The following is a 17272-nucleotide window of genomic DNA, read 5'->3' as shown; positions in this document are numbered from 1 at the left end:
AGGGGCCTACAAGACCATTGAGTCCAACCCCCTGATCAGGGCAGGAAGCCCGATTCCCAGGCGGTCTCCCATCCAAGTACTAACCAGGGCTGACCCTGCTTAGCTTCTGGGATCAGACGAGATCGGGCGCATCCAGCCTTATGAATTACATAGAAGAAGCAGAAGCAGAAGAAAAGTGTGCATGAAGAAATGTGAATAGAGATCATTTGTTGCATCAACTTTCGCCAAGATAAGCTGGCATGATCAAAGATATAATGCATTTGTGTCTCAATATTTGGACTGACTTGGATTGAATTTAAGGACTTCTGTTCTGAACTGGGGTTTTGTTTTATAAACTGCAGAGCTATTTCCATCTATCAACTTTTGGTGGGCCTAAGGTTATTTCATTGTATCAGTGGCTCTCACATCAGAGCTGATCTACACACTCCAAAAAATAACATCGTATGGTTCTTTGGGACTGTACCATTTTAAAATGCAGGGTGGATACCCCACTGATGCTTTTAAAACATGATGTTTTACATGTTTTACGGTTAGATACCCCACTGATGTTTTTCAAAGCTCCCTACAAATGGCTGGGTTGGAATTCAGTCCTGAAAACCCACCACCTGAAATGCTGCAGCCTCACCAAAAAGATTATACCACCTGAATGCATAGTGTGTGGTTTCTAGATGTGTCAGTTGATACTTGTGGCCAAGGAAGGGATTTTCTTCTGGCTCAGATAAGTCCAAAAATTTCACATGGTATGTTTTTTTGCAGCTGGTGATACAGACCTAACTGAACCAGAAACTCAGGAGAGTCATCTTCTCCTGTACAATATGCGACAGGGCTCACTTGCTGAGTCAAATGGGTACATTTGGCAGAATGTATTCTTTGAAGTCATGTGCTGAATACATTTCCTCCAGTCATTCCTGCTAATAGCTTGGACTCCTTTATAGTCTTGGACCATTGGCATATCCTATGGTAACACCCTGCAATGTGTTAATTAAGCTCATGCCCAACCCTATCCTGTATGCTCCAAACAGCTGATAATGTTGTTCCCTATGGACAGAGTGAAGGATTCAGGAGCAAAAAAATGCTTTACCTTTCTTTTGAAGAGTGACGCTCTAATGTTAAAAACACTGACCTACTCACAACAGGTCTGCTCAGGTCCTGGTGGAGTAGGGCTGGGGCTTGGGTGGAACCTGCCAGATCAGGGGTGAAGCCTGGATAGAAATTGACCCATTAGAGGTGGAGACAGAACGGAAATGGAAAAGTCTGGCAGAATTAGTGGAGTCTGTTCAGATTCAATATTAGTTATTCAGAAACCACTACTGAAAAGAAACAGTTTGGAACAATGCAGCCTTCCCCAACCTGGTGCCCTCCATATGTTTTGGACTGCAACTCCCAGCATTCCAAAACATTGGCCATGCTGTTTTGGGCCGATAGGAGTTGATGTACTAAACATGAGAAGGGCACCAGGTTGGGGAACACTGGGATACTATAGTGGATAGAATGCCAGACTAGAACGAGGGAGACTTGGGTTCAAATCTCCACTCAGCTATGAAGTTCCCTGGCTGTTCTTAAGCCAGTTGCTCTCTCTTTCAGCCTAAGAAAAGGGGGAATTGGGAGGGTAATTGGGAAGGGGAGGACCTCACATGTTTCCTTGAGCTATCTGGAGGAAGGATGGGGCAGAAATTGGACTGATCATGACTGGACCAGTGGACCTGAAAAATACCAGCTGGCCTGCAACACCAACTGCTTAGGTCCCAGCTGCCTAGTGAGGTGGTTGGCTCTCCATCGCTGGAGGCCTTCAGGCAACAGCTGGGCAGCCATCACTCAGGGATGCTTTAAACAAGATTCCTGCACTGAGCAGGGGGTTGGACTCAGTGGCCTAAATGGTCCCTTCCAACTCTATGATTCTGTAAGTTCTTCACAAGCTGTTTCCTTGTGTCCTCTGCTCAGATGATGACAAACCCCCAGGCAGGTTTTTGTGTGTGGCAGACTCTTCATATTGCAGTCAATCAATCAATCAATTGCCAATCAGTCATTCAAACTAGCCAGTCAATACACCATCTCTGCTTCTAGGCCATAAACCACTGGGAAACAATATGACACATAGCTTCCAAAACTTGTCCTCCTCTATTCTGTCTACGATGAGTCGATGACTTGCATCCTATCCCTAACATTCTTTCTGAACACTGTTTTTGCAGGTCCAGTGCATGCTCACAAGAGATGTATACTTCTGGATGTCGTGACAGTCAGGGCTCATGCCACGATTATGGAAGATCTGTATGTTCCGAGCCATGTGGGGGGTATTCCACGGGACGGTCAATCTCTTTTGAACCATCATGCGGCACATCCTGCTACCCAGTGAGACCACAATATGAGGTCGAATGCTGTGACACACCTGCAAAGCTGTGCTGTCCCCCCATGCAACAGTATTGCCCACCAAAGCAAAAGTACTGCTGTCCAGTACCGTGCTGCCCTCCGGTACAGACGTACTGTCCTCCAGTTCAGAAATGCTACCCATCCAAGCAAAAATATTGTCCTCCGGTGCAGAAGTGCTGTCCTCCAGTTCAACAGTGCTGCCCGCCAGTGCAAAAATGCTGCCCTCCAGTGCAAAAATACTGCCCACCAGGGCAGAAGTGCTGCCCTCCAGTTCAACAGTGCTGCCCACCAGTGCAAAAATGCTGCCCTCCAGTGCAAAAATGCTGCCCACCAGTTCAACAGTGCTGCCCTCCAGTGCAAAAATGCTGCCCTCCAGTGCAAAAATGCTGCCCTCCAGTTCAACAGTGCTGCCCTCCAGTGCAAAAGTGCTGCCCTCCAGTGCAAAAGTGCTGCCCTCCAGTGCAAAAGTGCTGCCCTCCAGTGCAAAAATGCTGCCCACCAGTGCAAAAATATTGTCCTCCAGTTCAACAGTGCTGCCCTCCAGTGCAGACATATTGTCCTCCAGTTCAACAGTGCTGCCCTCCAGTGCAAAAATATTGTCCTCCGGTTCAACAGTGCTGCCCTCCAGTGCAAACATATTGTCCTCCAGTTCAACAGTGCTGCCCTCCAGTGCAAAAATATTGTCCCCCAGTACAGAAGTATTGTCCCCCAGTACAGAAGTATTGTCCCCCAGTTCAACAGTGCTGCCCACCAGTACAATGCTGCCCACCACTGCAGCAAATATGCACACCCATCAGACAACCAGAGATCTGTCAGATACAACAAGTGTGCCAGGCACCTGCCCATCTTCTGAAGAAGTAGCTACTGGGGTAAAAGAAGATGCACCGATGAGAACATCATAATATGCCTCAAAATGTCATTTGCTTACTTCCTTCTTCTCCTGGTCCTACCAACGGCTGCAGCCCATTAAGTGGGAGAACCTCTCTACCTAATCCCCTGCAGTTTTAGTTCAGCAAGCAGCTCTAGGAATCCTAGAACACGGTTGAAATGTTGTGTATTCTTGGTGAGGGTTAATCATTCAGTCCCCCAAGGCTACCATCATAATTGTTAAGATTAGTCCCAAATGACCTTTCACGTGTTCCATGAACCTAAGGGCACCTTAGGAAATGGGTCTTTGTGATGGACCTACCACTATTCAACTCCATCCCGACAAACACCCCTTAGAAAATGATCATTTTCAAGCCTGAATGACTTTCAGAAATACTGGAAGTCCTTTGGATTGAATTTGGGTTTTTCCCAAATTGGGATTGTGCCAGTAGGATGGTATTTGCTCAAGGTCACACCGAAGCATAAGCTTCATAGGGTAAAATCCAACATGACTCTTTCTTAGAGTAGACCCATTGAAATGAATGGGGGTTAAGTTAGTCATGACTTAAATTCCATTCATTTCAATGGGTCTACTCTAAGTAAGACTTACATTGGATTTTACCCATTGCCTTTAAGCTATTGAGGACAGTGAATCATGTGATTTCTAGTCCCTGAGTTATTGTGCCCTGTACTGAGAAAACATTTTTTTAGCATTCATGTTCTTTATTTACTTCAAGCTAATATTTATTGGATATTTTGTGTGTGAACATATTTAATGGTTACTATTCTCCTCCTTTGAACAAGTATGTATGCAACACAATAAAACGTTTTAAGCATCCATCCTTCCAGGACCTCCTTTTCTCTCCACGATCATATGTTACTTTTGGGGAAAGTTTTATATATGAGCATTGCTATGTTCTTCTGGTGACATTTTTAGGAAGAACTAGTTTAAGGATTGCACTGCCACCCTCAAGAGCATTTGATTGCAATCTCCTTTGTGTCTGACCTAAGACTTTCGGTTGGACAATTTCTGTTGCTGTCACATTTCAAGAGTCTGACCTTAGCAGCTGAAGGTTCGAGGGTTCCAAGGTGGTCAATGCAAACAGAGATCAGACAAAAGGCAAGGTTTCAACAGCCCAAGTCACAGGCAACAAGGTTCCAGTGCAACACAGCAGACAAGGGGCAAGTGGGGGGAGAGTCAGAGTTCAGTCTAGAAGTAATCATGCTAGCAGGAGCTAGAGAAAGAAGCAGCCCAGAGTCAAGGGACACTGGACTCAGGAAGACCACTTTGATACTATTTCCTGCAACTCTTTCAGTCTTACACTGCTGTTTTTATACAGAGGCTGTCAGAGTCACACCCAAGCCTCAGCTGTGAGCTGTTAGTGATTGCAACTGAAAAGGTTCTCCTAGTAAGTATGCCTCCTATGTGAGAGTAAACATTTTCTCACAAGGAGGCCCCTGGCTCAGTCTAGTGCTCTTTCTGAGTTCCTGTCTGTTCAGGCAGCATCTCTCCCAAAGGCTTCAGGGGTTCTCCGCCTCCACTTCTTAGCCAGAGTCCTTGTCCTGCACAGACAAAACCATGGTGGGTGGGCAGTAGGGATGGATGGACCTCTTAGTTTCACTTTCTTCTGCACCTGATCGTAAGTCCTTTCCAGGGATCCGGAATATGAAGAATTTTGCAACTTTGGGTATATTCTTATCAAAAATGAACCAAAACAAAATTCTCACTCATCTCCACTGGCTAATCCAATAATCCACTCAGAAAAAAAGAGGTAGCAACCGTAATTCACTACCTCAAACTCTGTTAAATACACAAGTTTTCAAACTCAGACTTGAGGAGCGAAGCACTCAAAGCCCTGGGCCTGCTTGGATGAAGCTGTATGTTCTGGTTCCTCCCATATTCATTTTTTTAAAAATTTCAAGTTCTTTCCATCCTGAATATGAAGACTTTAAAAATAAATACATAACTGAAATGACAGTTTCACCTAATGGGCAGGACTAGTCCAGAACCTGAGAATACTGTGCCACACAGAGCTGTTTCGTGCAGAGCCAAAGGTTACAAGTTCTGGCGTCATGATAGCAACAGAAGCCTCTCGGGGGGGGGGGGGTTGTGTGTTGTCTGTTGTGTGTGTGCACACAGTGCCAGCTCCAGGTTTCAGAGGGCCCTTGAGCAAGACACCCTCAATCGGCCCTCTCCCTCAATGAGTCTATCTTCTCATCTCCACTGTCAGCAGCTGCTGTTGCACCTCATCCTCTTTTTCATTATTATTACTTGCTTGCTTGCCAGGCAGGGAGCCAATGAGAGCCAGTGAAAAATTAGGCAGTGGGAATCTGCTGCTCCTTCTTCTCACCACACCAGTGTCTGGGCCAGAGCGAGACAGAGGTGAACAAGAAGGTTGCGATGATGAAGGGGAGGAGCAATTCCAGAGGGCTTGTCAGTGGGCCCCTGCTGGGGTGTGTGGGCCCTTGGCAGATGCCCAACCATGCCTACCATTGACACTGGTGTCATAGATAGCTAGACAGATAGACAGATAGAGATATATCGCCAAAGCCAACAACACTGCAGGGGCAGCCTCAAAACATTTTGCTGCCTGAGGCAGATGAGCAAATGATACTCCACCAACACCAACACCCCCATCAAGCTGAATAGTACCCAAGTCTGGAGATAGATGATAGATAGATAGATAGATAGATAGATAGATAGATAGATAGATAGATATCCTACACACACACACCCTCCCTGGCAGGAAAAAATGCAACAATAATCAATTATATAAGGGATGAAGCAACATTGCATGCACAACTTTAACATGTGCATGACTTGGCATGAAGGGTGTTCCAAACTCCATATCAGACAAGGGACGAAGTAACATTGCCTACACAACTTTAACATGTGGCACCATGTTTGGATTGGGACTGGAAATGTATGCCTTTGAACATTTTTGCTCCTGAAATCTGCTATGGATAGATCTTTTCAAGGACATGAAAATCATAGTAAGTTGATTTATACGCCACATTTTCTCACAAATACGTTGTGCTCAAAGTGGTTCACAGGAAATAGACAATTTTAAGGAATAACACAATAACGGTAATACAAAGACTCATAATACTGCTACAGTATCATATTGGAAGTTCAATACTCAACCATTCATTGAAGCATATCAGAAGTTTAAATGACTATAAACCATGCCAGTAGTTCAATTAACAATGCCAATAGCATCAACATTAGATCTACATTAAGGGATGTATTGATCATTTCATATTAAGAGACCTACCAGTAAAATAACTAGCCCAGATCAAATGAGCAGCAAAATTAGAAAAAACTACGAAAACCAGAATGTCCTCTGGATAACCTCCAGCCAAAGACAGCCCAGTATGTACAGGAGGGATGAGGAATATGTACCGTCCTTTCCAGATGTTGTTGAATGGCTACTCCTATCATCCCTCATCATGGGCTATGCTGGCTAGGGCAGATGAACATTGCAGTCCAACAGTCTCTAGAGAGCCGCATGTTCCGCGTCCCTGCTATACACAAACACAACCCAATTGTCCAACTAAAAGCTCCACTTTTGCCTTAGATGAGTTTCCCCCCACCCACCTCCAGTCACTAGGCCTAATTCTAGGGATGTGCGATCAGCAAAACTCAAGCTTGGTGAAGTTCTCCAAATTCCATCTTGAAACTCATTGCAACTCGAGTCTGTATCAGATTGCAAGCTTTGTTCTTTTCTTTTCACATGAAAACCCATCCGTATCTTGGTGTATATTTTTCCAAATGTGTGCATCAATTGTACACATCTTTGAAATGTATGTATTCTTTTCCAATTGATTGAAGCCTATCTGTACGCAATTTTACATATGTTGTCCAACACATTGGGGGGGGGGGGGTCTGTGAATCACAATGCAAGCTTGGAAATGTATGGACTTCAACCACAGATTGTGTCTGAGTCCACGTTTGGTCTGGAAGGTGCAAACTGGGTAAATCCTGATTAAAAAATGAACTGAAATGACTTTCCCATACATCCCTACCTAATTCTCAATCTGTTTTTGTGCTGTATCATGTCAGACTTAGTGGAATTCTCCTCCATACAAACAAAAACATCCCCATACATCCTTATTGGTCACAGAGGCATTGCCCATCCATCTACCAGTAACATCCGCCAGCTGTCATTTTGATCATGGTCCTTTCATTACACTGTAAATGTCAGGGACAGTGTTCCGAATTAATTTAGATTGGCTTGGAATAGGCCACTCTGGAGATATCCAAAGAAGAAAAACCCCAGATACACACTAGGGTCTGCTAAGATGTTCAGAATTATGCATAGTGTGGAAAATGTAGATAAGGAGACATTTCTCTCCCTCTCTCATAATACTAGAACCCAGTGGGGTCACCCCATGAAGCCAATTGGTGGGAGATTCGGGAGAGATAAAAGGAAGGACTTCTTCACACAGCCCAGAGTTAAACGATGGAATTCACTTCCACAAGATGTAGCAATGGCCACCAGTTTGAATGGCTTTAAAAGGGGATCGGACAAATTCATGGAGGAGAAGGCTATCAATGGCTAGTCCTGATGGCTATGTGCTATCTCCAGCATCATAGGCAGTCTGCCTAGAATCATAGAATAGTAGCGTTGGAAGGGTCCTACAAGGCCGAGTCCAACCCCTATGTACACCAGTTGCTGGGGAAGATGGGCGGGAGGCTGCTGTTGCACTCATGTCCTGCTTGTGGGGTTTCCGTGGGCAGCTGGTTGGCCACAGTGTGAACAGAATGATGGTCTAGATGGACCCTTGGTCTGATCCACCAGGGCTTTTCTTAAGTTCTTATGTTCTTATGAGTGCAGAACACTAAGGAAGAGGCAGAACACTAAGGAAGAGGGAGTGAGGACAGTGGAAATGAAGTGAAGGAAGCTTGTCATTAGTGATGGTTTGATTTGAATTGAAGTGTGTTCTTAGCTGCAGAAGGAAGGAAGGAAGGAAGGAAGGAAGGAAGGAAGGAAGGAAGGAAGGAAGGAGGAACCCAGGAAGCTGTGGCAAACTGTGCATGCTCCACTGCCAGAAATCATTTTAGAAATTCTATTCTAGTTCAACCAGAATGTAAGGCAGAATGAAGCAGAGGAACAATAAATGCAGGCATGGGGTTGTGGTTGTTGTTCAGTCGTTAAGTAGTGTCCGACTCTTCATGATCCCAGATCATCTAATCCTCTTTTGGCTCACAACTCCCACCAGCCCTAGCCAGCATAGCCAGTGGTAAGGGATGATGGGAGTGTTAGGCCAAAACATCTGGAGGCCCACAAGTGACCCATCCCTGCTCAATCCATCATGATAATAGCTGAATCAGTTCACAATGGGAGATACTGTCTGATCAACTAATGGTGTGCCCAACAGATGAGATAAACCAAACGTCATTTCAGTTGGTCGATAAAAATTAAACAAGTGGAAACTGCAACAAAAAGATGTAGCATGGACTGCTCCTGTTTGCAGCATGGACTGCTCCTGTTCAGGTTCCCAGCCAGCCAACCAGCCAGCCATGCCATCTTTCAGGAGATTCCATTCCATCCCCTCTCCCTGGTTTTCCCCCCAACTCCAAGCCAGCATTTCACAGACACTGAGCTTCCTCAATCCTCATTGGGCTGTGTCCCCCCCCCCCCAATAGTATTTTATGTACTTCTGCAAACTTTGCTTTTCCCCCAACCCTGCTGATATTTAGGGATGGACGGATTTTTGGTTTTGTTTGTTTTTTTGTTTTTCCAATCTTAAGTTCAGTTTGTCTCAAACACTAGAAATTTCTCCAGCCTTAAGTTCGGTTTCTCCCGAATGTTAAAGAAAGAAATAGTTCACATGAAAACTCATAAGCCTTTTGGTGCACATTTCTCAGTGCTAAATACATACATCTTGTGTATGCACTTTGGCCTAATGCACGCATTTTTTCAAAGCGATTTTCCAAATATAATGTGTTTTCTTAAACATTGTTTTCCCCAATAAATGCATTTTAATGTATTTGTTTTGATTGGAGAACTCCACTGCAAATTCAGAGAAGTGCGAATTTCAAGGGATAACTTGAGTTTTGGTTTGCATATTGGTTCAAAAGTGTGAAATTAGGGAAGTAGCAAACGGAACAAATTTCTCTCCCATCCCTACTGATACCTCCATCTTGTGCACAGATGGTGCCGTTTGGGCTACAGAAAGATCGCTGCTGCCACTCACTTCCATATTTCCAAACTTCAGAAACAGAGGAAAAGATGGCATTCAAAATTCCATAAAAAATGGAGCCAACAGAAATGGAAAGGAAACATGAGAAACAACAAAGATTTTTTTCCCTTCTGTCCCTCCATCTCTCTCTCTCTTATTTGAAACAGCAATGATTACTTCACTCAAGTGACTTCCCAGTGAAGTACCGGAAATTTCCATCTGCTGAGTGTGGCTAATAGCATCCACGTGCCAGATGATCCTATTCCAGTATGGGATGTATGCACGTCGTACATGAGACAGTGTCCAATCAGTTCTATCTGTACCACTAATTGCTGTGATGCTTCCTAACTCTTCATTAATCAATCCATATTTTGCAACGGTGACATCTTGTGCAATTGGTAATGGTTATATGGCTAAGGAGTGGCACATCTTCAGCATCTGCTGCTGCTTCAGGTGACTCATGCAGTGAGGCCAGTGACAAGCCTGCATGATCTGTGACCCATCAAATGGAGTGCAATGCATCAGCCATGGTTGGTGGTCTGCCAGGGCCTAGGGGATTCTCCTGGCTTTGCAGCTTGCCTGGAACTGCCTCTGCAGGTGGGGGTGCAAAGCATTGCCTAGCTGGTCACATAGATGATGGAGCAAAGTTATTTTCTGTTGTGCTTCAGCAGGTAGGATCTGAGCCAATGGGTTCAAATTACAAGAAAGAGGACTTCAGCGAAAGATTAGGAAGACCTACCTGAGGGTACTATGAACTGTCCAACAGTGGGAAGGTTGGAAGGTCATAGAATCATTGAGATGGAAGGAAGGAGCCATTTAAGCCTGCTATTCCAACCCCCTGCTCAGTGTAGGAATCCAGATTAAAATTAAAGCATCCCTTACAGATGGCTGTCCAGTCTCTGCTTGAATACCTCCAGGGATGGTGAGCCAACCACCTCCCTGGGCAGCTGGTTCCATTGTCTGACTGCTGTGACTGTTAGGAACTTTTCCCCTGATGTTCAATTAAAATCTGACTTCCTGTAAAATAACCCCATTATTCTGTGTCCTTCAGTCTTAGATGATAGAGAAGAGAACAGGTTGTGAAACCTGTTTTCTTCTGCATGAAAAACCCTTTTAGGTACTTGAAAAGTGGTATCATATTTCCCCATGCTCTTCTGTTCTCAAAGCTAAATATCCCCTGATCATCTTTTTTGCCCTTCTCTGAATTCATTCCAAATCATCTGAATCCTTCTTAAACCGTGGTATCCAGAACTGAACACAGTATTTGAGTTGAGGTAGTGGTGAGAGACTGGATGACCACCTGCCTAGAATGCTGTAGCAGCAAATTCCTGCAGTGGCAGGGCATTGGACTGCAAGACTTTTGTTCTACTTGCGCTAATGGGCGGTAGCGATATTACTCTTTAGTGCAAGTGTGCATTAGGCATGAATGTGCATTAAGCGAGTGAGAATTTGCCAAATCCCACCCCAAAAGTAAAAACAAAAAACAGTCGACAACTCTGCAGAATCCAAGTGACTCAGAAAAAGCTGTTCCACTGCAGAATCTGCAGGTTTCATAGAAATATGAACTCATTTAAATCTGTTGCAGATTTCTCTGACACTCCAAGTGTTCAACTTGTGGGTCACATATGAAGGGGATTTTTTATATATATCAGGAGTAAACAACTTATAGCCCTCCAGATGTTTTAGCCTACAACTCCCATCATCTCTAGCTGGCATGGACAATGGTGAGGGACCCTGGGAGGTTTAGGCCAAAACGTCTGGAGGACCAGAAGTTGCGGAGCCCTGTTTTAGATAGAGCAATCTCCAAAATGGCTTTGTTGTTTAAGAAATATATTTTCAAATATTACATTGTGAAAGCAGAACATGTCACAGTGACCTTGCTTTGAATTCCACCCAGGCATGGACCAAATAGATGCTGATGCTTAACATGTTTGTTTGTTTGTTTGTTTGTTACATTTATAGCCCACCTTTATTCCACTTGCAAGGGAACCAAAGCAGTATACATGGTCCTCCCCCTCTCCATTTTATCTTCACAACAACCCTATGAGGTAGGCTAGTCTGAGAGTCAGTGACTGGCCCAACATCACCCAGTGAACTTCATGGCCAAGTATGGACTAGAACCTAGGTCTCTTGACTCCCGGTCCAGCACTTGAACCACTTCACCACACTGGCTGTCCATGCCACCATGATGTTTTGGACTTCAACAGCCATCATCCTTGACCGTTGGCCATGCTGACATGCCCACCAGATGTTTTGGACTTCAACAGCCATCATCCCTGACCGTTGGCCATGTTGACTGGGGCTGATGGGAGTCACAGTCCAACATACCTAGAGGGATCCATATGGGGAAGGACAGTCAGGAGACTACACTGACCCTCTGACAATATTAGCCATTGTAGAGAATGATGTTGCCAAGATTCATTTAGACTCTGCTCTCCCATCAACCCACATGAGCTGGATGAATAACTAACTCCCTTGTCATTGTTGCCGCTCTGTACGAGGTACCGCAAATTAGCTTGGATGAGAGCACGGCACGGGTCCCGCTAGTGCTGATGTAGAGAGATTGATTTAGTCATCCTTGATTCATCTGGGCTCTGTAATCTAGTGTCAGTCGGCATTGCTACAGAGTCCTTTGTTCTTCCAAGAAGAACATGCCTTATCAGATACATCACAGATCTGGTGCAACTGCTAATTAGATGTACAGGGATCCACTCAACCACCATTACATAATGTGTCAGGAAGCAGATGTGGCAGACACGGTCTCTTTTGGCCCGTGGTTTTGGACTGACCCACCATTCCCAAGGTTCTGTATCATCTACAGGAGGAGGACTCCTTAGAACTATATATAAAGGGCCTCTCTATCCAGGACTCTTCATCCACTGGCCTTCTTTCCTCAGCTGTCTTCTCTGCTCAGTAAGGTAAGTCAGGCTCTAACAATCTTCATTTCACAGAGACAAAGCCTTCTCAGTGGTGGCTCAGCTCCCCACTCTTGGAACTCTCTTCCAATTGATGCCAGCCAGCCCCATCATTATAGGCCTTCTAGACTTATTTCTTTACCCTGGTGTTTAACAGAGTTCAGATCTTATGGGGTGCCATTGTGTATATGGTGTGATCTGGTTATAATGGCTAACTCAAATTTTGATGTTATTACTGTTTTATTATATTAGTAGAAGTAGTATTCTGCCTTGGGAGGCTTTTCCCTTAAATGCAGCTTATAAATCTTCAAAAGAAATCAAAAAGGCACACTAGAGCCAGCGTGGTGTAGTGGCGAGAGTGACGGACTGGGAGCCGGGAGATCCGGGTTCTAGTCCCCACTCGGCCATGGAAGCTTACTGGGTGACTTTGGGCCAGTCACAGACTCTCAGCCCAACCTACCTCACAGGGTTGTTGTTGTGAGGATAAAATGGAGGAGGAGGAGGAGTACGCCGCCTTGGGTTTCTTAAGGAGGAAAAAAGGTAGGTAGATGATAGATAGATAGATAGATAGATAGATAGATAGATAGATAGATAGATAGATAGTTTTCCTGTTGTAGACCCTGGGACTCTATTGCCGCAGGCGTAACATCAGGAAGGACCCCAGGGGAACAAGGAAGGCAATATGATAGCCATCTTAAAACATCGGAAGGGCTACCATAGAAAGTATGGATCAAAACTGGCTTGTTAGTTTGTTTGCTGCAGAGGGAAGGACCTGAACCAAGAGGTTCAGATGACATGATGGGAATGGCAAGGAAGAATTACAACAAAGAATCAGGGATTCCATAGCAGTGGATATCATGAATTGGCAGAGGGCTGGACTGCATGACCCTTGAAATCCTTTCCAATTCTGTGATTCTATGATTCTATGAACTGGGAACTGGGATTCTAGGCAGATGAGAGAGGAAGCCATTAAGGGTGCAATCCTATGGGGATAGGCAGCCACCACCAAACTCAGAGGCAACTTCCTATCCAATGTAGGGCAGGAGAAGCATGGACGGGATCATCCCCTCCGCGCTTCGGCCACCCTGCATTTGCAGCTAGACAGCCAATTTCAGCTGTCTAGCTGCAGGAAGGCAGAGCGGGGCAGCGGCTGCCGGACGACACATAGGATGTGTCGTACCAGCATTGATTTCTGCCTTCCCCACCCTGGAACACCCCCTGGAATGCCCCGCTTTCACCGCTCCACACTCTTCTTCCATGCGTGGAGCTTGGGACTGTTCTGAGCTGCCCACAAGGCAGCGGAGGAGCGGGGGAAGGTCGGTTCTCCAGGAACAGTGGCTGAGCTGTTGTGATATAAAAGAATATTTACAGATATTCCAGATTCTATGGGAAGTGAACATAAGAACATATGAAGAGCTCTGCTGGATCAGGCCAAGGGTCCATCTAGTCCAGGATTCTGTTCACACAGTGGTCAACCAGCTGCTTGCAGGACATGAGCGCAACAGCACCCTCCCACCCATGTTTCCCAGCAACTGGTGTACATAGGCAGACTGCCTCTAATACTGGAGGTAGCACATAGCCATCAAGACTAGTAGCCATCGATAGCCTTCTCCTCCAGGAATTTGTCCAACCCCCTTATTAGTCACTAACTGTACTTGGCAATAAGTGAGCTCCAGAGATAGTAGCCAGTTGGGATTAATGGCCTGAAGATAAGGGTTTAAAAAGTGTTGGGTATTGTTAATTGAAAGACAGAGGATTGGGGAGGGGGGTTGCAATGGTAAGAGACGTAAGCAAATGGAGCCTAGTACATGCTATTTTAACAGGTGTTCAAGAATTACAAGTGTCATTAAATTCAACTTGATAGGCAGAGAATCCTGTCTTCCAGGAAGTAGGGATGAGAAAAATATCACAATTCAGATCTTCCTTTTCCTGTCTGTCTGTCTGTCTGTCTGTCTAGCCAGCCAGCCAGCCAGCCAGCCAGCCAGCCAGATATCTATCACTGGTGGCAATCAATGACATTTCCCATGTATTGTGAGTCACCAAACAATTTTGAATTCAGTGAAATTTAAATGTTCTTCAGAATTCTTCAGGATTACTTGGACTATTGGGGTTTATAAGACTTGATGGTTTTATAGGCCCCTTCCAACCCTACTATTCTATGATTCTACGATTCTAATAAATCATTTCTCTCTCTTTTTGGAGAAAAACTATACAGACCTTTTTATCGTTGTTAAGATGACCAAATGACTAAGAGCAAAGCTTGCTATTATATGTTTGAAATGTATTCCCCAATTTTTTTTCCATTCTATACTCACAGTCAGAGATTTCAAGGCAAGAATTGAATTGTTGGATGTTGAAGGCAAAGATGGACCTGTGATTTTGGTGTGGAGGAGGAAAGGAGATACACATTTCTGATCACGTGTTTTGGCCTCTTTCAGATTCATCCACGATGTGTGAAGAAAGAATCTATTCTTCCGGGAGAGAGCCCTACTACAACTTGAACTCAACGTGGTATGACCCAGCAGGATCCTGGTTGGACAACCGTCGTAAACCATTCCACTACGTCGAAAACACTTCCTGCGTGACTGGTTGCAACCGCAGGTGTGATATACCAAGAAGAGGAGGCCATGATTACCGATGCTATGGCTATCGCTCCTCAACCTGCAGATCAGGGGGGAACCCTAGAGTTAGATGCTGTGTCCACAACCCCTCAGGGGGCCCCCGAGACTATTGGGGGCGCCCCATAGGCGATGCGTGCAATGGATGTACGGGTGGAACCTACACCAATGAAGAGTCAGTCAATGGAGCATGCTGTGGATCTTCAGGAGGATGTGGCACTGGAGGTGGAGGAGGGGCATGTGCTCAGCCATCTGATTTGTCAGGAGGATGTGGAGGGGGAAGAGGAGTGTGTTCTGAGCCTGGTTGCCGGCCATCAGGAGGATGTGGAGGGGGAAGAGGAGTGTGTTCTGAGCCAGGGTGCAGACCTTCAGGAAGGCTGCAAACCTCTGGAAGATCAGTGTGCGCAGACTCATGTCTTAGGTCTTCAGGAGGATGTGGAGGGGGAAGAGGAGTGTGTTCTGAGCCTGGTGGCCGGCCATCAGGAGGATGTGGAGCGGGAAGAGGAGTGTGTTCTGAGCCTGGTTGCCGGCCATCAGGAGGATGTGGAGCGGGAAGAGGAGTGTGTTCTGAGCCAGGGTGCAGCAGATCTTCAGGAAGGCTGCAAACCTCTGGAAGATCAGTGTGCGCAGACTCATATGTTAGATCTTCAGGAGGATGTGGAGGGGGAAGAGGAGTATGTTCTGAGCCAGGGTGCAGATCTTAAGAAGGACACTGAAGGCAAGAGAATTGCTGAAAGGCTGTGTGCCTACCCTCCACTTGCTACCGCAACAGCTAAAATGTGATCCTATTTATTTATTATATTTATTGGTTATATTTATGTACCACTTTGCAGCCAGGATTTGCTCCCAAAGTGGCTTGCAATTGAAAGCCACCCCCCAAAAAAGGGGGGGTATACAGATGCATTAAGAAAGCATAATAAGAGTGGTAATGGTGGTCTCTCCTGGGCCATGCCAGTTGACGACATTGGAGTCCCAGTTATGGGCTCTTCCCTGCAGAGGGAGAGGGCAAGTGAAACTATGGATGAACTTAGGGACTGGCTGATGGTACCAACGTCAAACCACCGTCAAACCCTTCCAATGTTCTTTCCTTCGAGCTGACATCTCCACCCTGAAAACATGATGCTGTTTCTCCTTCCATTGACCCATTTGTGATCCCAAACATCTGAAGGTTGTGCCCACTGAAGAAGTGTGAACCATTCTTATTTTTGTGAACCACCCAGAGAGCTTCAGCTTTGGGACGGTATAGAAATATAATGAAATGAATGAAATGAAACCATTCTTACACATCCCGATCTGGACCATCCTCAATACTTTGGAACAATATGCCTTGTGATGTTGGTTCTGCCACTTTCCCGTTTTGCTCATTCTTTGCAACAATAAAATTCTACTCTGTGGCTAAAATTGTATTCTTCTTTTGATTACTGGTTCAGCATCATGCACCACACTGACTTCTGCTTTGCCTTCTGGTATTGGCATATTATTAGTCTTTCCCAAGTGGTGGTGGTGGTAACACAGTAATAACACAGTATCAGTGAGAAGCATTCAGGATTCTAGCCACTCCTTTCTACTCTATTTTTTATTTTTTATTTTATTATTAAATTTATTAATAAATTATTATTTATTAATAAATAACCCTGGGCGATGTACAACATACAGTAAAACAGATTAAAACAATAAAATTCTACAATAAAAACATTTTCTAAAATACCCGAACCCACCCCAAATGCCTGCCTGAACAACCACGTTTTTAATGCACAACGGAAGCTCATTAAAGAGGGGGCATGACAGAGTTCCCTAGGGAGGGAGTTCCACAGAGTGGGGGCCACCACAGAAAAGGCCCTCTCCCTCGTCCCCACCAGTCTAGCTGTCCTGGCTGATGGGACAGAGAGAAGGCCATCCAAGGCTGATCTTGTTAAGCGGCCTGTCTGGTGCTGCTGGAGGCGCTCCTTAAGACAGGCTGGGCCGGAACCATATAGGGTTTTAAAGGTCAAAACCAACACCTTGAATTTGGCCTGGAAAACCACTGGTAACCAGTGCAACTCCTTCAGCACTGGAGTGATGTGATCTCGCCAGCAGCTGCCTTTAATCAGGCAAGCCGCCACGTTCTGTACCAGCTGCAGTTTCCGAACCGTCTTCAAGGGTAACCCCACGTAGAGCGCATGACAGTAGTCTAAACGAGAGGAGACCAGGGCATGTACTACCGATGGGAGCAGATGGTCGGGAAGGAAGGGGCGCAGCCGCCGTATCAGATGGATTTGATACAGCGCTGTCCGGCTCACAGCTGACACCTGAGCCTCCATGGACAGCTGGGAGTCCAAA

At 45.4% G+C, this 17272-nt stretch overlaps 2 protein-coding genes across 2 annotated transcripts; both read left to right on the top strand.

Moving 5' to 3' along the window:
• The first annotated feature begins 2211 nt into the window (after nucleotides 1–2211).
• On the top strand, nucleotides 2212–3220 carry LOC146334586 (uncharacterized). The gene is made up of 2 exons (XM_084823615.1): nucleotides 2212–2910; nucleotides 3017–3220. The coding sequence occupies exons 1-2, from the start codon at nucleotides 2212–2214 to the stop codon at nucleotides 3218–3220; spliced, it is 903 nt and encodes a 300-aa protein (XP_084679741.1).
• An 11564-nt stretch (nucleotides 3221–14784) lies between these two features.
• On the top strand, nucleotides 14785–16344 carry LOC146334585 (uncharacterized). The gene has a single exon (XM_084824370.1). The coding sequence runs from the start codon at nucleotides 14785–14787 to the stop codon at nucleotides 15655–15657; it is 873 nt and encodes a 290-aa protein (XP_084680496.1). The 3' UTR covers nucleotides 15658–16344.
• Nucleotides 16345–17272: the final 928 nt, after the last annotated feature.

The sequence above is a fragment of the Heloderma suspectum genome, chromosome 17 (assembly GCF_057233095.1).
Source record: "Heloderma suspectum isolate Gila_16-S chromosome 17, 16-S_ref, whole genome shotgun sequence".
Lineage (NCBI taxonomy): Eukaryota > Metazoa > Chordata > Lepidosauria > Squamata > Helodermatidae > Heloderma > Heloderma suspectum.
Note: the sequence above shows the minus strand (reverse complement) of the source record. Positions and strands in the feature narration are given on the sequence as shown.

Bases quoted from the DNA above. Each gene is read 5' to 3' on its own strand.
- LOC146334586 (XM_084823615.1), top strand. From the start codon at position 2,212: ATGTATACTTCTGGATGTCGTGACAGTCAGGGCTCATGCCACGATTAT. The intron at 2,911-3,016 runs GTGCAGACATAT...ATTGTCCTCCAG, and splicing joins TTCAACAGTGCTGCCCTCCA to TTCAACAGTGCTGCCCTCCA.
- LOC146334585 (XM_084824370.1), top strand. From the start codon at position 14,785: ATGTGTGAAGAAAGAATCTATTCTTCCGGGAGAGAGCCCTACTACAAC.